This window comes from Magallana gigas, chromosome 3 (assembly GCF_963853765.1).
Source record: "Magallana gigas chromosome 3, xbMagGiga1.1, whole genome shotgun sequence".
In the NCBI taxonomy this organism is placed as follows: Eukaryota; Metazoa; Mollusca; class Bivalvia; order Ostreida; family Ostreidae; genus Magallana; species Magallana gigas.
In genome coordinates, this window is record NC_088855.1 from 6,659,300 (window position 1) to 6,686,150 (window position 26,851).

A 26,851-nucleotide genomic window follows, 5' to 3' on the forward strand; every position below is an offset into this window, starting at 1 on the left:
AGGTATTGCTTTGTCATCTCATTGAGAGTAGAGTAAATATCGAATCAATGTCCTCTTTGACGTCACAGGACCACGTGGCATTTACACTTATTGCTAGTAACTCGAACAATATCAGCCCATGATTGACGAATACGAACTTCATCTTGAGGTATTTCTTCATGGATTTTAACACTTAAATATGTCATTTACCTTATCACAACATTTACGTGTTAGGAATGACACGCAAATTTAAAATTTAATTTTTGTAATTGTGATGACCATTTAAGGGTGGAATTTTGATAAGCTCTAGCATTTCTTACTCTTTTTTTATATCCAAAACACACAATGCATTGGAATGTACGCTTTGAACCCTGCGAATCTTGGTTACATCAACTTAGAAGATAGAGTGGCTTGCCCCTACTCACTTGTTTTCTTTCGGGGTTGATAAAAAACTTTAAGTAATAAAATTAATTTGAACACTAAATGTCTTTATGCACTAAATAACCCAACCAAGAGTACACTTCAAACCGTCACAAACATTTTAAAATTTCAGCAGTCATTTCTTACATAAAAGTTTACTTTTTTCTTACTTTGTTGATATTTTCATCTTATCGAATGATTGACAATATTCTTTTCCCTCCCTCTATCTTACATGCATATTGCATTTTAATGTATTAAAAGGTTGCTTTGAATTCAAAACTCTACAGTAATTACTTTAATTTCAAAATATCAGTATATTTGGCCTAAGTGCGTCATAATTTTTTACCTTGACAATGCACCCACAGAGTGTTTGGATTTTGTTTCTTCTTAAATCTCTCTAGCAAAAAGTAATATTAGTGTAAACATGTACATCTTTTAAGCAGATGTATTTAAAACGAGCAAAGTTGAATATATGTCATCATAGAATTTTGTAAGTCTTAGTGAGCTAGTAAACACACCTATTTTAGTTTTGTTTTTATTTTTTGACAATCTCATCAGTAAATTTATATCGACCTAGGGTCACCAGACTTAGTCTAGCCATTTTAGATGAACGAATCTAAGTATGTGATTTAATCAGAAAATATCTTACTTTTTCTCTAATTCATTCAGCAACCTCTATAATATCGATAAAGAAATTCTTTCAATCCTTAAAGTATCCATGTATTCAATCGACAAACAAAAAGAGATAGCTTTGGATTAGCTAATGTAAAGGTGGGTTAGTGTTCAGTATAAGTAAGATAATATTAAAATTAAGTTAAGTTTTAGGTACTAGTATCTTGTATTTCTGATGGATCTATATACGTTACATGAGCGTGTTTTAAAACAATGAAATAGAATCACGGGTTTTCACAAATCAAATGTATGTCATGGCATGCTTTGGCGCTGGCAGAGTTACTTTTTATAAACAAATTTAAAGAAAAATGATGTAAAAATGTCAATATTTCCGATTTTTATCGGTCACTGGATATACACAACTTAAAACTAAACCCATAATATATGTCAATTGCAAGTAATTTTACTTTCTTGCTGTAGTGACCTACGATCAATGATCGGTTTCTGATTATTTTAAAGACAGTGTCATCGAACAAAAAAATCCACAGAAACAATATGAGTATAATTTAATAAAGCAACACATCTGTCTGGAGCAATCTTCTTCGAACACTCTTGGATTTAGTTAGTCTTCTTGAAGGTCACAGTCGTTCCTCCTCTCATTGATATCCGGCCACTCGGCAAACATTCGTCTTCATAAATTATCTATAGAAAAATATATAACAGATTGTTAAAACCAGGAAAGATTTATAGAAATTATCACTAAGATTAATAAAGATACTCATAGATCAATTACACATTTGGTGCATGCTTATACCTTTAAAAAATCTTATGCTTCAATCGATTTTATTTTTATTATAGGTATGAACAATTTACATGTGAATATTTAAACGCGCTTATCGTTAAAATAGCAATTTTTTACAAATACGACAAAATACTTTTAGTGGAAATTTCCTGTAAATGTATCATGTGAATTGGGCACTTAAATTGCAATTACCGAAGCAAAGCTGCACCAGTACGTATGCGGTTTATAAAAATATATTTTTCCATTAGACAAAAAAGAATAAAATCTGACTAACGATTAGTTCTGATTAATTCACTGAAACCGCACAGATGTCCTATTATTACAAAAAGTTACTGCATCAGTTCATTTTAACACCATCTACATGAGTGTTTGAGGTAGATATGACAACAAAGCGTGAAATTCACGAAAAGTCGAATATACACTTGCAACTTTGCGAGTCTTTTGCTTTTCTCTCTATTAAATACTGTGTAGTGAATATATACTAACCCTTATATATATATATATATATATATATATATATATATATATATATATATATATATATATATATATATATATATATATATATATATATTGTTTATTACCATTTTTTCTTTAATCATACTTTTTAGTTTATTGTTAGAATAACATATATTGATTCAGATGATACATTCTTAAGCATAGAATTTCAAAATGTAAGCAGAGTCAAGGAAAAACTATTTTTGTAGTACACTTTATAAATAACTTTTTCTTGGTCCTGATGAAACATGTAATTGATTAATTGAAAGTAAGTAATCATTTTAACAATGTTAGCAATATTTGCCGGTATTTCTATCATGGGCATTTATCAGTAATGTGAATCCACATTAGCATTGGTCTCTAATAAATCATACGAAGGTTATCTTTAACTTCTTAATTTAATAACACGTCTCTTATAGTCTTAATCAAGGATTATAGGAGAGATTAACACACATGGACAAAATTCGTTACGTTTGTATGATGATGCCTCTTTTAAATCAGAAGATCATGCCATATTATGGTTACCTTATCATTATCATCAACATAAGTATCATTTATTATCATTAAAATTATTTTCAAATTACCATTTACTACTGAAATTTTTACTTTTATCATTATTTGTCAGAATGCCCAGTAACAGATATAGGATTATTAATTGATCAATGCTAGGGAATCGCAGCAATCACGCGGATCTTTTGGTTAATATATATAACAATTAACTTCTGGTCCCTTCGCTGATCAAAAATTAAATTATCCAATAGTAATCATTGGAATATCTTACATCATGTCTCAGTATTATTGTAAATCGATATTATTTAATTGATCATTGCGTTTAGCCATATGTCATCATTATTGCACTGTTGTGGTCTTATCCCCAGATCAAGCATCGAGGGACTTTTTAATGTAAAGTCAGCAACGTTACTAAATATAGATCAGATATTGAGACAATAGTAGGGCAATATTTAGCCTTTCTATTAGCAATTTGAAACGCGTATTTGTTTCTTTGTTGTTTTTATTTCTTTTGTACTAATTTCTCAAAACTGGGCTACTTAAACAACGGCATGTTGGAATTAGAATGTTTGTCACTACATCTAAAAGCAGTTGAATCTTTAATCTAAAAAAATCCAACTTGTATTCATTTCATGATTTGTCTTTTAATAAAATAAATTAAAACATTTCCCATATATGACGTCTAAATGAAAAAAAATATAAGAAACAGTTTTAAATGTGTAAGAAAATTACGAATTTTGATTCAATCGGTTTTTTTTTATCTTTGTTTAAAATTTCATGAATTTTTTTCTGTAAAAGCCATGAATTACATACTAAGTAAAAGGTCAAACCTTCATTATTTCTCGTGTTTGTTCTTCTTACGGAATACAGAATCAAGTAAACAACCTTGTTTTCGTAATGCAAGTCACGTGAGCGTAAGATATAATTTTACATCTTGACCTGGCGACATATCCCAGTTGTCTGAACTCTAAAACTTTTACATTTGAAAGATTTTAATTTTTTTTTAAATCAAGTGGTTAATTGCTACTTTATATACATTATTTATGACTTAATTTTGTTCAAACTTTTGTCAATTTGAATAGCTGCCATATAATACCTAATATACTATTCTTTATGTTGTCAAAATATATACTTGAAACGGTAAATAGTAATCTAAAAAATATGATCAGTTGTATTGACAGGTGCTGGTCATAGAAACATCATTGCTTGCAATCATTACACCCACTCTGTATCCATTTATGTTTAAACACGGAATAAGCGAGATGAGTAACGCCTTACCCTTCCCCTCCTGCGAACTATTTTAATAATCCATCTGCTACTGGTGTTGGAGACGACGCCGGGGACATTAATGACCGTATAACAGTTACTACTAGCACTAGCCACCTCCATCCGGTAGGGATTCTGTACACACGGGTGTTCCACTCCAAACCGAACACTAGCCTCAGCAATGGCGTCATACAGCGTCATGTCGGGGAACAGCGCTACGTCAGTCCGAATCAATGGGCCGTCAGAGACGTCGGTCCTGCCGTCTATCTGTACGTGAACGTACGGCTGCAAAGAAAAGTTGTCATTATATCGTTGTTACTTTTCACAGCTAAGTCAAACGTGAATTATGACAGCAAATCGTTTGCAATGCATTTTCATACACGATTCAGCTTCTGTGTGTCTGTGATGAAATTTTGATTTCTAAATTAATCTGAACTTAGGTGTGCAAGTTCTTTTTTTCATAACATTGTTATTTATTTAGGCATTCGGAATGATATTGGACCGACGATATCCAAAGTTAGCATCCAACGCTTATTAATTTATTCATAATTATTTTGATTTTGATTTTTGTATCGTCGCTTTAAAACCACTGTATATGTTCTTGTCATGGATAGAGATAATTGATAGTACAGCCATAAACATTTTACTCAGTGCGCTTCCGCGGCTAAAAATATAGTGCCAGAAACTCTGCGAGGAAACTAATTTTTGAGATAGAATATATATGATTGAACGATTCTTTTTTAAAAGTGCATTTCAAAGTGGTAATGTAAGTTTGAACTTTCGTTTAATCGTACAATAACAGATCTATTCAAAACGTATAATGACGTTTTCTTGTGCTCATATAATTTGACTGTAAATATGCATTCATGAAAAATACCGCTACTCTTAAGCTTGGAATAGCAGATGATTTAACATTTTCTCTAGAAAAATCTATCTGAAAGCACGTCGGGCTTTTTTTGCATTTGATCCCGCCCTACCATAAATATAGCTTCATAATACTCAAAGGATGAACTTTTTTGAAAACATTCATGATTTTATAGAAATGATCACAGGGATTCATAAACATGCAGTTCAAATAAATATCTTCTGACACTGTTAATAGTATTATATGTGTTCAAGGAAAATACAACACAAACATTATCAATTCGGGGACGTGTGCGATTACAACATAAAAGCTCAATGTTATCTACATGCATCTAGATTTTCCTAGTTTTCCTTCCATTCCGTATCGTTGATGCTTTTTTAACGATGAACAAAACGAAAAAAACCAAAGCATATACCAGTATTCCACAATTACGTTATGTCCACATTTTTAAACGATTAGCATCACTTAAAGAAGCAAGAGCTAATTGTACAGCAGATATTAAATACTAACCCGGTATTCCAAAAGCGAGCCTTGCGTTTTCTTATCAACTATTTGTTTGTTTTCGTCTGCGTGTTCGTAATTTTGTTTGTTTCTACTTCTTATAAGCAGAATTTGCTGCAAAAAATGAAATCCATAGTTTAAACAAATGAATACCACGATTGGCCATTGTATGATTTCAAATAATACTTTTACTGGTCATGTGACATATGTTTATCAGATGTAGTGAACAAGGTTGTATGAAAGCTTTAATACGGCCCTATGACGTAAATGAACGCTAAACGAACTCAGCCTTGGATAAAATGATTACAGTAAGGTGTCCAATAAGGTTTAGTTTTCACCTCAAATAATTTTATCCGTCAATTAGTATTAACACTGCCGTCTTCAAGTTCGTTTGCTTCAACAGTTATTGACAAATTCATTAGGAGAGCCGTATAAATTAGATTAATACGCGTGAATGTGGGTTCCAGTCCAGCGCCCTGGTATTGGGTTCTGTGTCACTAAGAATGGACCATATGTGATAAAAATACAATTGTCTTGGGAGTCATAAAACTTGGCTTGTAGGAAATAGATTTGCTTCATCCCTTTACTCATGCCGATGTTTACTGTTAATATCAATAACGTAGACGACAGATCTTTGTCTTGCATTCTATCACGATTTAAAACTGTCATCTATGCATAGATGATTTTTAGAAATTTAATGTTCAACTACTTTTAAATAATATATTAAAATTGCTGATTTAGTGTGTTCTTATCTATCAAACTTTTGAAAACTCTTTTATTGTAAGTTGTAATATTACTGATACAATTTAATATAACATACTATGTGTGTAATCTACTTATGACTAACTCTTCAATTAAAAAAATCTTGTGTTACCGCTTTATTTTGTCCTGCAACTCTATGGAATGAAAGTAAACAAAATATTTTTTTCAGGATTAGATTTTGTTCCGAAGCACTGAGGGTTTTTTTAATTATCCAACAGACACAAAACAATATGGTGATGCAATTGTATATTTCATGATAACAAAATATTTATAACTTTTGAATGATGCATTTATAAAAAAATTCCATCTTACCAGCTAAATGTTTAAAACTTTTAATAATGTAAACGTATTGTTTTTGACAGGCTTTTATTCAGCGTCAATTGACGGGAAGTAGTATCTGCTAATTCCAGTACATCGCTCTACGCTTTACATGTACGAATATAAAAAAAAAGAGTCAATTAAGAAGTTCCGTAAGCACATGTATATAACTCTAAACTGAGATGAAAAATAATTTTCCACCTAGTATCGTTACGTTTAAAAAATAATACATGTATTTACAAAGTAAATTGAGTTCTTCTTTGCTCGGTAAATGATAATTCACCCGTAATTTTGTTTGTAAACAGTTTAAAATACGATAACCACAATTGAAATAGGTGAAAATTATAATATAATAATATAATAATAATTATATAATTATAATTATTCATCTCTGCAATAATTAAGAACACATTTGTTTAATCATGAATCGCATAGAAAAACATGCCAAAAGTGACAACATTGGAGTAAATTTTTAGTTAGGTATACATGTAGATGTGCTCAGCTTGTTAAGTGGTGATCACTCGGATTCAGGTTAAGGTGTGCAGATATTTTAAAGACATGCAGTGTTAATCACAAACTGGCGATTTTCAACAACGTTGAAGAAATTGGTTTTAGAAAATAATGTCACATATTTATAAAAAAGATAAAGAGAACGGTTTGTCATTTGTAAGATTTAACGATCTGTGTAAATGAACTTAAAGTAAAGTGAAATTAAAAGACTAAATGTTCTTGAATTAAGTAAAATATATTGAAATCTACAAAGTTCCTTACGTAAGTACAAGTAAATATACGATGATAAAGAGACAATTCGATATATCATTAGAATAAACCCATAACAACTGCAAATAAGTAGATAAATACAAATATACAATAGACTATTTAGCTAAATATTTTTTCTATTACTAAATGTTATTGCACTTATATTTGCATTTTATGTGCTTTTTTAAACGTTTGGAATTGATATTTATTTTTTAATACGAAAATAAAATCATACAGATGAAAACTGTTTGTTATAAAAGATGTTCTTACCTTTCTAAGTGCAAGTATTTTACTGTCCAATCCATCTTGCAATTTCCCAATGTAAGGCGGCAAAATAATATTTTTTAACTTATACGATGATGATATATTTGCACTTGTTATATGGACCATTAAAATGTTCAATAAAATAAAAACACATTCAATCTTATCTAGGTGAAAATTCATGATTCAACTGATTTCTAAAACAGTAGCAATGAAGTCTTGAATTCTTTTATATTACCATCCATGAATATGAATGGTCAAAACTCTATGATCGATACACGCCTACTACAGTCTGAATTTATGAATGAAACGCAACACCGACGAGCGCCACAAGTGGCTAATATCTCCGATGACATCTGTATATGCAGAGCTCGAACAAAGTGGAGCTTTGTTCTTCACGAAGTTCCTTTAGGGGAAAAATGGAGATACCATTATATGTTAAGACACAAATAAACCCAATTCGTTGAAATCAATAAATTGATGTATTTATTGCTAGAACTAGAAACCCTTTCCTATATTTGTCGATAATGGGTTTTAAATTGGAAACTGTTAAGTGTATTTATCGCAAATCCGATACTATAAGCATGTCAATTGCAATTTTGAGAGGAAGAAATGTCGCAAACCATTTATCCAAAGGTTAACGATATCTCCTAGTTATATATATTGTAAACACTGACATAGCCAAGGGCTAACACATCAGGATTATGTAGATTAGAACATCTCACTATGCGTTTTTTGAGCTAAGTATCATTCAATGTAATCAAAATCAGATTCAATTCTTTATTTGACTTAGATTGTAACAAAATAAGCCAATCACTTAAATTCTACAAATTACAAAACTTAGTTAGAAGTCAATTGTGTATAAAAGAAATAATTAAGCATAGCAGTCCTAATTTGGATGTTCTTTTAAGCGCCTATCTAGCTTGCTAATCTTGTCGATAAATTTCTTTTCTTAACACTAGAATCATTACCCTCAATGTTAATTAGATACCACCTAATTGTCCGTTATTTTAAGACCAGATCTAGATCAAACATTGCTTGTTTATGTTGGTATGCTTGTCAAATATCACTCTCATTAGTTAAGGCGTTTGTCGTTGTAAGATCAGCGATTTCATACAACACATCACGTACATCCCGTACTCACACTTTTAAAAGATCTTTATGCTTTCTCTTTTTAAAATCTAGATTACTTAAATCATTAATGTCGACATTTTGTTACAATCAACATTGGTTTTGTTTTTTAAAAGGGGGGCGGTGTAAATCACTTTCCTCTTTTTTATTTTACAAATCTTGCTTTTTTCCCTGCACATCGAGACGTTGATATTGTTTTATTGTGTTATTTTTAAGACTTCTTGAGTTGTTTGCACTGATCTACTAAAATCTTCCAACGCCCTTCTGCAGAAGAGGAGGTGCTCTTCATATTTCGTCCATGTTGATAGACACTACTGTGTGGGCTTTTATCTTGGAAATAATTGCCAATTAATATTAGAATCGTTCATGTTTTATTAAGGTACCCGTTATCATCAAAATATAAATATTAATGTAATATGCTTGTAAACAAATGTGAAACAAAGGAGACATACTGATGCGCAAAAAGTTGACATTATAAAATAGGATGACGCAGAGCGCCAACTTGGTTTATGAAATGATGGAAAAATTTATAAATCTCAAACTAAAAACATGACTAATTTATTCTTTTGACATTAAGCTCGTTTTGTTCTAAATTTAGAACAAAGATGTTTATTTCTTCTCTATAATCTACTTTGCAGTTTTCAGGTTTTTTATATAGTTTTATTTTTCATGCAAATCATATTTGAAATATCCCAACCAAATTTGTTTTTGTACAACTCTTTTTTAATGTTCTGTCGGGCATTCTTTCAATCGCTTTATAAACCGTGGTTACTTAATTTTCTTGTACATGTATAATATTATGATGAAACGTTCTAACAGCTAACTGCAATTTTATATATATATATATATATATATATATATATATATATATATATATATATATATATATATATATATATATATATATATATATATATATATATATATATAAAATTAGAGCTTACGTTCTTAAAACTATATACATGTATGCTGTTCTAAACGCTAACGATATTTGCAAACTAGGAAACCAGACACAAATTTTGTCAGTATGATAAGCTTAATAAATATTAAAACAAACTCTAGATAAATGCGACGAATAATTTATTGGCGTTGATAAAGAACTGAAATAATTTATGATAGGATAAAGGGGTATTTTCTGATGCATTCCTATATTTGATTCGAAGGATTTGCGCATGAGCGCGAGAAAAGTAGTTTAGGGAATCAATTTGGAAAAAGAAGCATTTGAAGCATATTTAAGCCAAATTTTCATAATATTTTTGAAAATGACTTGGTTATCAGATTTTTTCATACATTTTTAAAAATGTTAGCAATTTAAAAAATATCATATAGCTGGGCCATCATTTTAATATATTAGACCAATGCTCACTCTCTATTCAAGATAATAGTTACAGATGTAGGCGCTGTTTACACAGTAGCTCTAAAAATATAGTTCCATTAACGATCAGCAGATACAACATTGCAACAAAGTAAGTATAGAATATTTTTTTATTTTTTAATGAGTATTGCTCTTTTTATCCCAATAATTATATCACTTTCACGATTATTATTCCTAAAGCCCCTTTCACAATTGGCGCACGAGCAGAAGCGACCAAATATTCGTGCGACCGAAAAAATTAGATATGAATCGGTTATTGTTGCCGAAATAATCGCATATGAAAAAAGTATTCGTACGAATTTCGCACGATCTAAGCGAGCGTTGTGCGATGTAAACGCATTGAATCTTGCGTCTGTATGCGACTCTTGTACAATGAAAGCAACTGTTGAAAGATAATACGATAGGAACACGCGAGAGACTAGGTGATCGGACGATTGAACGTGCGCCAATGTGATTGGACGTGCGATTATGCGTTCCATGGTACGAATGATCGTGCGAGTCAGAGGGGGTATATACACCGCCCATATTCAGTAGACATAGTTGAAAGCGAGAAAAGATGCCGCCCAAGAAGATACAGATATTCAGCAGCATTTATTATTATACCTCAATATGAATATTATATTATATCTGATTGGTCTAGAAAGTCACGTGACAGGGCGATGTCATAGGAATGAAAAAGCCGATATGAGCATACGATGTAGACAAATATGATTAAATCAAAAATATGATTGTCTTTATATCTCAGAACCAACTTAACTATCTATGATTTATAAAAGAAAAGTGAGACAGGTACATGGGAAATCAAACAATCACGACGTTAATGTTGCGACTGTTGAAAAGTCAAACATTATTAGAAATCAACGTATTTTGTGTAATCATATGTTGCTTAGTATAATAAAACGTTTATTGCATTAATGTTCAGGGAATGTGAAGATTTATTCCCCAGAAAAAACAAATTTCTCTCGGGCGAAGCCCTCGGGAAATATGATTTTTCTTGAGGGAATAAAACTTCATGCATGTATTTCCATCACCATCATGCAATATATGTATATTGTAAATTTGTTCTGAAACAGAGATACTTATACAGGGTATATATACTAGTAGCAAAGCATGGCATATTGAGGCTGATAAGTCGTGCAATGATAGTAAAACGTTGCAAGATTACATGAGACACGTTGAGCAAAAGTCTCATGGTCGCAAAACAGTCGCATAAACACCAGCGATTTATCTTACGATCTTTATAAATCGTGTATCACTCTTGCGAGTACACAAAACGTTGTAAAACGTTCGTACTAATGTTCGTGCGTTGCACTGCGATAATTTGGATCGCGTTCGGTCGCGTCTGAATAGTGTGCATGTCCACTATTGAGAGGAGACTTGATGCGACCAGTAAAACGCATGCAACGAATGCGAGAGCTCGTGCAACGTAAGCGAGGGCTCCTGCAACGTATGCCAGAGCTCGTGCGAAGCTAAAAAATTTCGATCGCAAAGTGGTGTAAAGTGGTCGTGCGCCAATTGTGAAAGGGGCTTTAGTTATCACACATTCTATTTTGATTATCTATTTTGTAAATTAAAGTGTGTTTTATTAAATATGGAGTGATTATGAAACATCTACACCGTATTTCTGATCGCACTCGTGTCTACAGACCTTGTTTGCTAGTGACGCAGCACTGGTGGTCGTATTTGCTACAGACATGAAGAACAACACATACCAGTTTATTTCCAAGGTCAGTGATTTTAAGAGGCTGAGCACAGTGAAGATTCAAGTAATTCTTGGAGAAAGGGTAACCCATACATATATTTACATACATGTATTTACTCTTGTTATATCTGATAAGAGAAAAAAAATCAGATTGAAACGTCAATACTACGTACCCTTTCGGGGGCCCCTCGACTCAAAACATTTCACATTTCGAGATATTAAAATCCCATTCATAGCTTCGATGACCTGGAGAAAAAGGCACCATATACTTTTACGTCATTTTTTCATTCTAAGGTTAGTGAATTCAATATTGAACTACAAAAAATACATATTGTTGTGTGACGTACTGACCTGTCTAGCAAATTGTTGGACAGATCGTGTTTACATGGATCTAAATAAAATTTAACGCACGATTCCAAGACGCAAGGAAGGTTTTCCTTTTATTCCGCTCCCTTTCTCACGCACCATGAGATAAAATGTTTTGTAATACGTGAACTTATGAAATTGAAGATGATTCGGTAATCGTGTACCTAGTACTATAGTATGTGAGGAAGCATAATCAATGCTATTGAAAATATAAAGGTTTTCACAATTTATGTACAAGTTAATTTATTTTTAAGTGTTCACAATGTCAAAGAATTGTTTAATTTGGAAAAGTTTATGTTGCTTAGAATTTTTTTAAAGCAAGTAATTAAAAAAAAAAATTCTCATATTTTTATGCCTACCTCCAGAGTCATTCATTATGCAGCCAGACATGTGATGTTGCGCTTTATAGGGTCTAACCGTTCATTCGTTGATTATTTTTGACCATGTTACCTTGTTAAAAATGTGATTTCAGATTCACTAATTAAAATTGAGAATTTAATTGAAATGGCAGCTTATATTATTGATATGTGACTAACATTGCAGCTTACAGCTTATGCTGGTAAATGTTATGTTTTCCGCTTCATAAATAAAATAGAAGTTTCAAAACTTCAAAACAAAACAAAATTTTATAAATGATTTATAATACAGATTATACTTTTGGGGGTTGAAACAAATTCTCATTATGTAAGTAAGCATGTTGAACATATGCTGCATCCATATGATTTCCTTCAGTAATTGTGGTACGGCATCAATTCATCAAATCAACAATACACATTATGGGATCATGGAGTTTTAGAGGCTGTGTAACATTAATAATTGATATTTACTCCCTATTTCAGAGAAGACCTTTGAATCATGATATGTATCACCTTTTAAGGGAAAATCCTGACGGTTTCTCTAAAAGTGGTATGGTCACGATTTTGGTCCAAAATTGTTTTTCAGATTTTAATGTTTAGAATGCTTTAGTGAGGTATTTTTAATGAGCAACTAAAATTTGAGTATCATTCGTCGAGTTATAAACGAGTTACAGAGCTTGCAATTCCTTGCTATGTAAACAGACCGTTTGTTTACATTTTGAATGTTGAAGTGAAAATTATAGTGTAGACCTAAAATGAATGCAATGAACGTTAAGAACTGTTTATCTATGCTAAGAATGAATAAGAATATAGACAAATCAGCTTTTAAAAGATTTTAATCTGGCATATTGAACCTATGTAAACAAAAACAGGGCACGAGCCTTGTTTACCTGATAAAGAATTGTGAGCCCTGTATCTTGCTTATAACTCTACGACTGGCTCTCAAATTCCATTTGATCATTATAAATGCATTCCTAAAGCATTGTAAATAAAAAAAACCCAGAAAAATAGAATTTGACCAAAATCGTGACCATGCCCCTTTAAAGTATAGCATAAGTTGAAACAGTAAATATTGGCATAATGTTACTTCAAATTTACCGACAAATTGTTCAAAAGAGTTCGATGACATAGCTTCAATGTAGTCATTTTAATCTTTAAAACAATTTAATTGCTGAAATCAATGTATTTGTCAGAATTGAAAATATTACGTTTTTTGAAACCAAGATCATACAGCTAAAATATATTTCAAACACAATTTATAATCGCACAGTATGACACATTGGTTCTTCTAATACTCTGTCAATAATTACGATGACCAAGAAGTAAATGTATTACTGATTTTATTAATTGATATTTCATAGTTACAGCAAGGAAAAGTAATATTAATCTAGTAAAATAATCCTCGATGTACCCAAGATAATGAAAATAGATCATTTTACCTTCGATAGTAATACCATGAGTGAAAAATCACAACATAAAGATGATGGAGAGGATAACACAGGTGTGGTTTAGTTCGTACTAGAGTCATTTTCTTTACAGTACCTGTTCACCTCAGATCAATGACCCGGTATTCAAGAATAATTTGTAGGATTATGTTTCCCTAACATATTTTTTGTTTTGTTACTTTTTGGAGAAATATTGAATTTTTTTTTGAAAAAGTCCATGGCCACGCTAAGATCCATTGTTAAGGTTGAAACTTAATCTTCTAGGTTATTACCGATTTCATGTTTTGTTTAATTTCTGACCACATCAAATAAGCGTTAATTTTTACGGAAATGATTTAAAAAAAAAAAAGTTTTTACCATAATCATCATCATCGGGATATTGAAACAAGAATGAAATAGCTTAAAACTATCTAACTACCTGTATTTAGTTCTACAACAGGTTACATTTTATCACATATCATTCAATAATTGGCATTCTGTACGCCTTTTTCAAAATGGTTTTTATATCGTCATTAATTTATTGGATTGCTTGAAAATTTTGTGTTTTGCTCGACATTATGGTAATCCTATTTTATATTTTTCGTACAAACACTGAAATGGTATATGCTAGTAGTTAAATTGCCATTGTTATCAATTAATTGAGGAATTTCCGGAAACTCCCACTTCGCTGGCTATCAGTTAAAGGTACCCTAAAGTACAAAACATTATGCTGTATGAGTCCTTTCCTAACACTGTTCTATTTTGACCAGTCAGACTGTATTTCCTTTTTTGCCTTTTACAGCCTTGTAGCAACATCTAATGATACACTTTTCACTAATGATATAAAGTTGCACTAGTGGAAAGAATCCCGACAATTAATGATTTAATTCTACCATTGTCGAAATACCAAGCGGTCCCTTAATGATACAATTTTAAACTTATGCCATTAAAGGTAAAAAAAAAATACATCCACTAATGATACATGATAATGATACAAAGAAAACCGTAAAATAAGTAAATCGTTGAACATAAATGATGTAATTCTTTTTGCATTAGTGGATGGACCAACCATCAATGAAACAATTACGTATAAAATAGTACTGTTTTAAATTTGCATGTGCTTCTATTTATTTTTATGTTGGCAAAAGAAGTATCAGAAAGATTATCGATCAGTTTTTACTTTGCTTTTCCTATTCTTTTTGTTTGATAAGGTTTAATTTTCCAGGTACAAGCGTATTTGAACAATAACTTCTAATTAATCCCAGATACACCGAATTATTAGAATTAACAACAAACAAATAAGCATGAGAATTTATTTCCGATAATAAGAAAGTAATAACATTTAGTGGAGAGTTTTGTCACAATCTATTTATACAAAGTAAGCCCAAGGAACACTACCCACCTACAGGGGTGACCTCCCCTGGTCACTGGCACGAAAGTACCCCCACAGGCGACTGTGGTGGGAACAGTCCTCTAGATGCCCACCAGAGTGACTGCCACAACCCAAGGAGGAAATCAAGTTCTGACTCGGGTCCTAACTCTTCCCTGCCTGGTATAACCCACCTAGGGATAACACACCACACAAGGGTAGGCCTCCCTAAGCTTGCCCTTGGCACCAAGGGTCCTTCATGTACCAATGAAGTGACCGCTGAATCCTCCCCAGCACTGAGGATGGATACCCCCCAGACAGCTCGTTTTATCTCACTCCCTTTTATTTATAATAAATATAAATTTTACCTAACATATATATAAATGAGGTATCTAGAACGAACTGATCTTTGCTGTAAAGTAATGTCGTAAACTAAAATTAAAACATCCTTTTTTTATTCATTTCTTTCTCATAACATTGGACATTAACTATTCAGAATCAACATTAATTATGACTATATATGATTTGAGTCTAAAATGGCCCCCTAAATTGAACATCATCATTTCACTGTAATTCTTTGTTTTCTTTGAACAGATATACATGTGAAGTTTTTCATAATTCTTATTTTGATTCAAGTTGCCACAATTTAGAAATATGACATCATGAAGTTAACCTTTTCCCGCCATTTTCGCATTTATAGCCTAAAATGGCTTGTTTTCGAGATTTTTTTCTTTCAGAAAACATAGAGAGCATGCTTGAACAAACACAATATTTTCATCAGAGATGTATCTTTCCAAGAATAATTGACAAAAATAATTCCTTGTTCAACGTGTCGCTCTATCTTTCCCATTCAAAAAAGATAAGGAAGATAAGAAAAAAAGTCAACTATTGACTGATTTTGATTGAATTATAAAGTTACCATCACTTCTGTCGTCATTTACTACTGAGTGCAAATGAATAAAAAAAAATGAGTGAAAAATATATTTATATCAACTCTTCTAAAAAATAAGATTACAATGTAAAGTACCTGAAACAATTCAAAAAATGGCGAGTTATGGAGGCCAATTTTAGCTCATGAATATCATATATTATTCTTTTTAGTTGTTTTTCGATGTAATTACGTTATTATATGCACAGATAAATCAAGCTTAATGGACATGACATTGTGTATTTTAGAATCTTTTAAGATCAACGGAATAACCAATCAGTTAATGAATAGCAAGTTTGTCCTATAGTTTTCCAGTTTACAGGTAGCCGTTACACCTACTATAAATAACTTTATTTTCACACTTTTCTCATATTATTTACCAAAAGGTCACTACATAGTTTTATTTTAGAACTCCATTTAAGAGTACTTAAATTGTAAAAATAATTTAGATTTTAAAATATTAAAAAAATGTTCACTATATTTATTATCAATACCTGGCTAATCTTACGCCATATCACCACTAATCATTATTTTATCATTATAAACGCATGCATTTTATAGAAGTCACGTGACCGTAAGAACTGGGTAAAGCTTATTTAGTTTAATTTGATAAAATGCGATGTTTCGAAATACTGGTATGAGGAAAGATGAAGCAAAACACGCAGAAATATTGGTATCATGAAGTTTAGGTTATTACAAAACAGGTTAGTATTCTAATATAGAAATAGTTCGTGACATCAAGGTGTCGCATCAAAGGTAAATAACCGACCACCTGGTGTTGTGTTGTAACAGTTGTGTTCGCAACAAATACGAGTAGATCTATACGAACACTGTATAGGTACATGTACAATTAAGAAAATACTTGTATCAAAGGGAACCATTGAAAATTAGTATGCAACTTATTCAAAAAACAAAATACCACAGTCTGAGTACTGAATAAAGATTGGCAATCGCCCTCCGTGCGGATCGACTGATATTGTATTTTATTTTTATGTAACAATGAATCTGCTCCCTAAAATTTCGTAAAGTAAATAATTACTATGTCCAGGTATAAAAAAAACATTGAAAAGCTGAGCCAGTATCCGTTTTTCATTAAAATAAGGATGGAGACACTAAGGTTAAGAGTGATAATAATCGGTGTAGGATGTTTTCAATTACCATCTATTTCTATTGATATGTACTTAATTGAAGCCGTGTCTACGAAAAACGAAATCAGGTAAAGACCAATCGCAATCACTGGAAGCAGTGACAGCACTTCATTATTTCCTCAAGAGCGATGGTGGAAACATAACAGCTTTATCTTTCAAAGCCATAAAACTAGCCATTATTGATAACAATCGTTGTCGTATTGTGTGAGTATAAAAAATGGTGGTACATAACAAATGTACTTTCTTATTATAATAACCTGATTTCATTAGCAAACGCTTTATAAAATACAATTAATATTAATAAAATATGTATTTGGTATAACCCCATACATATTTACTATTTAATGTCATAATTATACGAGCTCTACAACTGTAACTGTAAAAAGTAGACAATGTGAAATTATTTAGAAGGGATAAGAAAAGAAAAATCAGGTTATAAACGATCCTATTTGGATAAAATAAGGCAGAATTCCAGAATTTAGGGGAGGGGTCATTTGCCAAACAAACTGCATCGGCTAACATCCATTACTTATACACATGCACCTGGAATTATATCGATAAGTTCTCTTATCCTTATTATGGAAGTACTTTTCTGCCAACACTCTCTGTAACTTAGGTGTTACTAAGATCAGTGAGTAACTCTCTGAAATTTTAGGTGTTTGTGAAATAAGTGGGATAAGTGAACCATTCTCTGTAATTCTAGGTGTTAGAGAGAATAGTGAGATATTCATTGTAATTCTAGATGTTATTGAGATATTCTCTGTAATTCTAAATGTAAGTGAGATTAGTGAGATATTCACTGTAATTCTATGTGTTAATGAGATTAGTGAGATATTCTCTATAATTTTAGGTGTAAGTGAGATAAGTGAGATATTATCTGTAATTCTAGGTGTTAGTGAGATTAGTGAGATATTATCTGTAATTCTAGCTGTTAGTGAGATTAGTGAGATATTCTCTATAATTCTAGGTGTAAGTGAGATTAGTGAGATATTATCTGTAATTCTAGATGTTAGAGAGAATAGTGAGACATTCATTGTAATTCTAGATGTGAGTGAGATATTCTCTGTAATTCTAGGTGTGAGATTAGTGAGATATTCACTGTAATTCTATGTGTTAATGAGATAAGTGAGATATTCTCTATAATTTTAGGTGTTAGTGAGATTAGTTAGAGATTCACTGTATTTCTAGCTGTTAGTGAGATCAGTGAGATATTATAAATTGTAATTTATCTTTGAGAAGTGTTGATGTTTTTAATACAAAAGAGTTTGAGGCATATTTATACAATAAGGTTCTATTTTAAAGTATATCCACCACAGTAAGATGTTGACCCTGGCACTTAACAGTACTGTAACCTCTGGCAACAGTCTTATTTCAATGCTCTCTCGTATCGGACCGTCACGGGTAAAAGTTTAGATTGATATACAAAGGAATGACATCCCAACAGTGTTTTAAGCAAGTAATGAAAAATGAATTTTTAAAGATAACCCATTTGGAGAAAGGATAAATTTGAGCGCAGTACGATAACATATATTTATAACCTGTAATTTAAATAATATTCTGGCACATTTTATTAATATTTTTCTCTACATTATTAAATTCAACCTTTACATTTTAAAATATAAAAAAAATGTTTCATAACCGCTAAAGTAGCCGTTTAAGGATTTTATTATCTATTAATGATTTTTCTGCCTTGTTAACAGCATGACTTTTCATGTTGAATATATCTTACGGCCATCGCTTTTAACTTAGTTCTTGTGTGTTTTGTAACTGTGTCATCGTGTTCAAACGTTTACCTAGTTTGACAATGATGATCAGTGTTAATAATTATGTGGGTTGTCTCCACAGCTTTCGCTTACACGTTGAATCTGCAAACGCGAATAAAAAAATCAAAATAGGGAAAAGTCGGATAATGATAGAAAAACAATGTAGAAAAGACAATTTCTTAAGTTCAAGGTTTTTGCGGGACGTCATTTAAGTCGTGTTACAGTTCCGTCTAAAAACTTTATTTTCGATATGAAATTGTATTATTCTTGGTATTCCAATGTGTAAACCAATCAAACACCGGTATAAAAATCGTTTGAGAAATTACATCTTGATTTTCAAATTCACAAATATAGTTGGCATATTATCCTTTTATTTTTGATAACATGATATCCTTAATAATGATTGTAATATATAACTCATGTTAAAGAGATACAGAAAAATATTTGTACTTACGAACTTGTTTGCTTACCTGAATAAATACAATACCTACGATATATTTCGGTTTTTATTTCTAATTTTGAAAAGAAAATAAATATAACTGTCCGTGTGCAGAATAACTGGCTTCTTCAGAACGTTATCCTTTTGAAATGGGTCATCTGTTTCCTAGTGGTCCATATAAAGTATCTTAAGATATTTAATTTTTCGCGGATCATAAGATAATTCTTGACTAAAGACGATTTAAAAAATGATGAGCCATCTATAACTAGTCTTTAGAATACATTAAAGGGACAGGGTGACGCACAAACCCATGATTCAGCAAATACCGAATTTTTACACGATTTCAATACATTTCAATACATTTAATATATCATATGAAAAGATGAACGTTTAAAAAATTACGGTGTTCAATTCAATTCAGTTTATTCTCTCAAACCATGAAATGAGGTCAATCATTATATACAGTTCAAAAGTCAGAGGTACATTTTATAAATGAATAGATAAGTAGTAGATATATAGTAAATAAGCATAAATATACAATATATACAGTGAAGATAGGAAAAAGTATAAAAATGGAGAACAGACTATTCAAAAGTAAATAAATCAAATTAAAAAGAGAAAAATAGAATTGCACCTTGGGCCAACACAAAAATATTGAGTTTTCCTTCCGCTTCATAGCCACGTAAGCGCAGGGGAATGTAAATACTGCAGCGTGACATACATCATGAGCCAGAAACCTTTCATTGAAACATGATGTCTTAAAGCACTACATATTTATTAAGATGCATTCTCTATAAATGGAAATTTCTTACCACAGTCATCGAATAGCTATATAGCTTCAAATTCAAATTCTTTTTTTAGTGTGTCCATCCCATTGTAACTTTTTTTAGACAGAAAACGCAATCCCATGACACTAAACCAATGTCCAAAACAACTCGGTTTGTTTACATGTGCAAATTCCGGATGAGTTTTAAAGACCTGTAAATAGGTAATGACTTATGATGCGCGAAACCTTCTGTATGATGAAATCTCGAGTAGCTCTTTTTATTTCCGTTGTTATAATCAAAAAGTAAAACATCTATTTTGAGTCACCGTGCCACTTTAAGATATTGTGGTGTTAGTGGGTTTTTTTTTTGTTGCATTCTTAACTGGTTCATATGTTTTTATGAATGTATTGTTTTGGTTTATTTACTTGGTTTTTATTTCTCATGGCATTATTCTATGTCATATTTCTACTGTCATATTATTACATATTATACTGTTACATTGTCATATTACATAGTATGACAGTAATATTACCATATTACTAGCATACTATGGCATATTACATGTATACTTTGTCCTAACAGTTTTTTAAATAACTTATCTCAATTTCGAAACAAATGTATTGAGTAGTAATTTATCAAACTTACGACAGCACAGAATACTATCACGTGACTTATTTAACACATGATATTGAGAAAGACTTTTAAAAGTTGCGATTACATAGATAAAAGGTTTAGACAATTTTCAATTTAGCTTGACGATTGCCTGTTTATCATTATTCTAACCACCTACGGCGTCTTTGTTCCCAGGATGTTCTTTTGATCCTACCCCGGAATGTCGAATATCATATTACATAATTAAGTCTTTATAAAAAAAATTCTAACCCTCGTTACTTTATGGTAGAACAGAAAGAACAATACCTAGCTCAGTGCAAATAAAGCAGAAATTGATTGGTCGAATTCCCTTCTATTGGGCATAAACAGCCGTATAATTGTTCAAAATGTGCAAAATTCCTCCCTGTGTATTCTGGGTTCCGGTTTTTGCGTGGTCAGCATACTTTGGATGTCTCCAGAAAGTGTTGGGGCCTTGTTCATCATGCAATTACATCCTTCAAACTTAATATTAGCATATTTCCTTGGGCAAGCTGTGTTGGTTTGTAAGTCCTTATTAACTTATTTATTCAGTAAATAGACATGATGAATGTAATGCATAGGAACTTCGACCTTCTCAATTAGCGATGAAGCTGTGTTTGCTAATTGGCCTGGGATCCTTAAGGGCGCTATACTGAGAAACACTTAATGTTATTTCCTATACTTTTTAATGTGAATGATACTGAAACCGAATTTTGAAATTGTTTTCGTAACTTCTCGTTACTGAGAACTGCGTCTTTATTTATGCAAATGCATGTAGTCTTTAGCTATTTTTACTGTAAATATATTACACGAGATTCGATAGATTTTAGATACGTTGTATGAACATACAACTACATCTAAACAGAAGACAGAATAATCTCCTACGAAGTACTTTGATATATAATGTAGTATACATGAATGATATACATGTTCCATAACTATATTTAGTATACCGTCCACAGGGGCATCGTATCCGCTCTACACTCTATGACATATATATAAATAATAAATAATAATATGTATTATTTATATATATGTCATAGAGTGTAGAGCGGATACGATGCCCCTGTGTACCGCCATACTAGACCATGTTTGTTGTGTATTTTATATGTAATGCAAATCAAACTATATAACGGAAAAAAGGATCCACTGAGCGTACGCTCCACTTTTCGTTGTCAAAATACAATTCATTTACCTAGTACTCTAAACAATGGGGTTTTCTGTAGTTTATACGACATTATGAATACGAAACATCCATTTTTGCATTTTCATTTTTGTATACATGTTCTGTGGAATTATTGAATTCGTGAGGACCGCTTTTCATATATTGTGAACCCAGAGGTTCGGGGAGTTGTACAATCATGTAATTTCCTTAATTTACTTGCACGGAAATTATGATTTGTTCGGATTGGTTTGTTTTTTTTGGGTTTTTTTTGGCGTGAAGTAACCACGAATTTCTAATATTTCTACAGTATACCGGTGTTGTATAGCAGTTTTTCCCCCATAGTAGCTTTTCCCCCCGGAAAACCTACTATATAGTAACCTTTCCCCCCAGGGGGAAAAGCTACTATATAGTAGCTTTTCCCCCATAGTAGGGTTTCTCCCTCACGTTTTTGGTTCAGATTTTATAAAAAATATTTATGGAAATCCAGTAAGGATTAAAATCAATGTTTCTACACTCCCAGGTTGCATACATGTATATCTGCATTCATCTGTACAGGTTAAGTTTCGTTTTGCCGATTTATTATTTTTATAGACAATGCTGAAAGTTGAACATGTGTGTAATGGAATTACACAAAGAACTTAATTTAGGTATACACTTATATGCATAATTCTGTGTTCTGAAATTGTATTAAACGAGAATGTTTTAAGAATTTCTTGATAAATTTGTCAGACTGTTTGTCTGAAATTTCATCCAGGCTAAACCTCTGTTTTAGAGAAATTTTGTTTCCGATGTTTCAGAGCCCGATTTTTAAAATCCTATTGTGATAATTACAGTGCATATTCTTTAGGGTCCAATGTCTCATAAACTAGAGATGACCATATTACCATATTTTTATAGTGGCAGTGGTTTACCACTTGAAGATGCATATGACTCTGAAAATTTCAGCTCTCAGGGTAGGGGCCCTTGATGTTTCAGGGCCCGATGTTTAAAACCCCATTATAATGATTGAATAGTGTTCTATAAGTGGGGATCCGAATATCAAATTCTAGAGATGACTAATTAACCATATTTTCACAGTGATAGTGGTATACCACTAGTAGATGACACCGAAAATGCCCCCATGCAGGGTAGGGCCTTTGTTGTTTTCGAGCCCGATGTTTGAAATCCAATTATAAAGAATATGTATTTTTTAGGGACCCATATCGCAAAAACTATAGATGACCACATGAACATATTTTTACGGTCATTTAAAAGTAAAAACATCATTTAAAAATACACAATCACTCATATATTTCTTTATCAAAATGATTGAAAATTACGATTAATTCTGCTGCTTTTTTTTTAATTTACGAACAGATTTTTTTAAAAAAGGTACGCGGGTAAAGTTTATCATTCTTCAAAACATTTAATCAATTCATAAGATGACTAATGATATAATAAATAATTAGATAAATAAATCAATTCATAAAAGGAGAAACTGAAAATCAAAAATAGATAACCAACCTAAGCGCTTATACGACTTTTTTACTTGTTAGTTGATTAGAAGAACAAGCTTATATTTTAAAAAAAAAAGTCAGCTCATCACAATATATGTGTTGGTTGTCTTTTTTTTTTTTTTGGTTTTTGTTTGAATTTTTTTAAATTCCCCCTTGTTTAATTGTTCGAAGAAATAATATGGTACACAAGTAAATCTTTATTGCAAAAATATGAAACAAATAGTATAATTTTTTTAGGTAATTGAATCGTATATCTTGATTTATATAGCATCGTTTTCAAAATTGTATATTTATAAATCACGTTGCAAACTTAAAAGTGGAAAAATTAGCAAATAGTGAGTGACAATATAAACATAAAGTTAGTTCAGGCTCCATTTCACATTTTCCAAAGTAACCAGCAAAGATACCGACATTGTTCTGGTTGTGAAGACATTTCATTGTTTTTTTAAATGTTTACATCATAATATCTCGCGTTTCGTAGAAATGTGCTTAAAAATATGAATATGCGTAACTTTAAAACGAAATGGTAAACACTAACTTTACACATGCTTTTAATACATAATTAAAATACCCCTTAAACATGATTTAGAACCCCATCAATCAAAGTAAAACTAAAACATTTCAGTTTCTCATCATATCATTGCATCATGTCTCCCGTTTGATATTTAGAAGAAGAAATATATAATTGTTTTTAAGATCGTCAATTCTAACGGTATTAATTTAAAATCGATAGCCTTTTGGACGAAGGGAGTAATACGTTTCCACTTTTTATTCCCTTCCTCTACAAAATTAAGTCAAGATTGGTCAGTTAGTTCCCTGGGAGAAGCTTATACATTGATGGTAATACATTAGAACAATTAAATTTCCAAACCGGCGTATTTTCACTCAAATGTGTTCTCACGTGTTCATAACGTCGAAGTCAAAACTGTATATAAGCATCGATTAGATGAAAAAGATTCGAGGTATTCCGAAATCCGTGTAAAAGGTGTTCCAAAAAGGGGTGAGAACAGGTGAAATAAACGATGATGACGCATGCATGTTATGAAGGCGCATGCCTTAGTTCATATTTTGGGTTGAAAAACCATGTATTTTATTCTATGTATTAATAAATGCCATAATTATCCTTTTTTGTGAGAAATTAATATCATATCAGTTATTGCAAATTATTGTCACGAATGGTCCGCAATAAACATGGCCGGAAAGTAAAAAAGGGGGAAAATCCACTATATAGTAGGTTTTCCGTGGGGGTAATCTGGCTATAAAAAGGGGGAAAGCCCACTATATAGTCAGCTTTCCGTGGGGGGAAAACTGCTATATAGCCATTTTTCCGGGGGGAAGAACTGCTATATAGCCATTTTTCCGGGGGGAAAGATGGCTAGGGGGAAAAGGCACTATATAACACCGGTATGTGTGACTTATTTTGGTTTTAACAAAAATCAATTTGTTTCAAATGCCCTACTTTCATTCTTTATGGGTTTTTTCATGTTTTAGGGGGAAAAAAGGACAGTTTCGAATAAAGTGTCCTTAATACTTGAAAGATTATTAGTGTTGCTTAAATTCTTTTCATTGTTTTTAATGATTATCATTCATTAAAGGAATGTATCTTGTTAAAATTGTAATATATAGATGTTAAGTATGTACGTAGTAAAATGCGAAACTTGCGGCTATGACTGTGGTATTGAATTTACTCAGTCAGTGAAAAATGCAAGTTACAGACGGGAGGTAAAATAACACGAAAAGTAAAATGGATATGACACAGTTAATTATACACCGGTAAGTTTCTGACATGTAAAGGTGCAACATGAACACGGTTCGGAAGGTCAACCCATTGCATGGAATTAGATGGGTGTCTAAAAAGCGATAAACTAATAAAAAATAATGAAAATGGGTGAAACATGAAAGAGTTTCAGGAGGGGAAACCGAAACACTATCAAAATGTAGAAAATTTTACACGTTCTGACCAGTATTTTTCCTCAGAAGTTGGTGATTGGCCTTATAAGGAGTGAAATAAAGGTATTTGGCTAAATGAAAACTGAGATTCTGATTACAGAGTTCTGAAGACACATATCCTATAAATCGAATAAAAAACTGGCCCCTGCAACCTTATTGATATTCATGATTAAGCCTCAGAGATATGGTTTTTATAAAACATTTACATTGTTATGTTTGGCATTATATCAAAAGGAAAAATATTATAATAATTGATTTTTTTTTTATTTTAATTTAGTACGAAAAAATCAAGGGCATGAGAGAGAGTCGCAGTAAGTCGTCCTCAAAAACAATAACTCTTGTAAGAAGGGCTGTTCCTGTTTTCCAGTTGAAATAGGTGCAGAAAACAAGCTTCTAAATTATTATCTTGAAATTTACTCACTCTCGCTGCTTTGTCACATGAGTGAAACGTCTCTGTCACGCAATATTTAGGACGACAAATGGAAGGTCAGTGTTATCCAATTAAATGTGCTCAGCATGGGGTCAAAATATCCCGAATCATACTTGACAGGACCGTTGCATTGCTTTAACCTTAGTAATGGGCATGGTACTGATGGGCATTTTTATATCTTCCTGACATGCGATTTTGTTTTGAAATCAAATTGACATTTTATGTTTTTGTGGGTTATTTTAATGCTCCCAAAAAACAATTGCGCAATGTTTGTCCTGTTGTTCATCATTCAGTCTTTCAAAACTTTTTTTCTAGTTAAAGGTGCTTCGTAAAAAAGTCGGTTGGTCGGTTGGAAGAATCGTAGTTCATAACATTGTCGGCCTGCAAACATAGATAGCGTCACTTACATGTAATATGCGTACCTATATCAGTCCTGCATATTCTCTAGAGAGGTCAGTTTAAAAAGAACTAAAACGTATTTCATTTGGACACGTGTGCGTGTATTATATATATATATATATATATATATATATATATATATATATATATATATATATATATATATATATATATATATATATATATATATATATATATTCAATCGACTTATTCTCGTTTTTTCCATTTTCTGTTGAGGTTTTCATGACTTGTTAAATATACGTGTACAAAATTGCTGTTTTATTACTTCTTAGAAAACTATGAAATAGATATGTGCTCAGTAGATTACCAAACTTGGAAGGTATTTCTGTATCACGATCAAACCTATATGCTTTTCTGAAATAGTTTAGGATTGACAAAGGGAATATTCCCTAAGGTATATTTGTAGGCTATAGTTATTGCTTATTTGTTCAATTATAGA

General features: G+C 31.6%; 1 protein-coding gene across 2 annotated transcripts; it reads right to left on the bottom strand.

Moving 5' to 3' along the window:
* Positions 1–1,560: 1,560 nt before the first annotated feature.
* On the bottom strand, positions 1,561–20,554 carry LOC105321703 (uncharacterized). 2 transcript variants are annotated; one of them, XM_020064657.3, is made up of 4 exons: positions 20,367–20,554; positions 5,463–5,567; positions 4,100–4,372; positions 1,561–1,713 (listed from the first exon to the last, which is right to left on the bottom strand). In XM_020064657.3, exons 1-4 carry the CDS (start codon positions 20,373–20,375, stop codon positions 1,630–1,632), a joined length of 471 nt encoding a protein of 156 aa, XP_019920216.1. In that variant the 5' UTR covers positions 20,376–20,554; the 3' UTR covers positions 1,561–1,629. The 2 variants fall into 2 exon arrangements, with proteins under 2 accessions (XP_019920216.1, XP_011418414.1); XM_011420112.4 differs by lacking the exon at positions 20,367–20,554 and adding an exon at positions 7,563–7,945.
* Between the last annotated feature and the right edge of the window lie 6,297 nt (positions 20,555–26,851).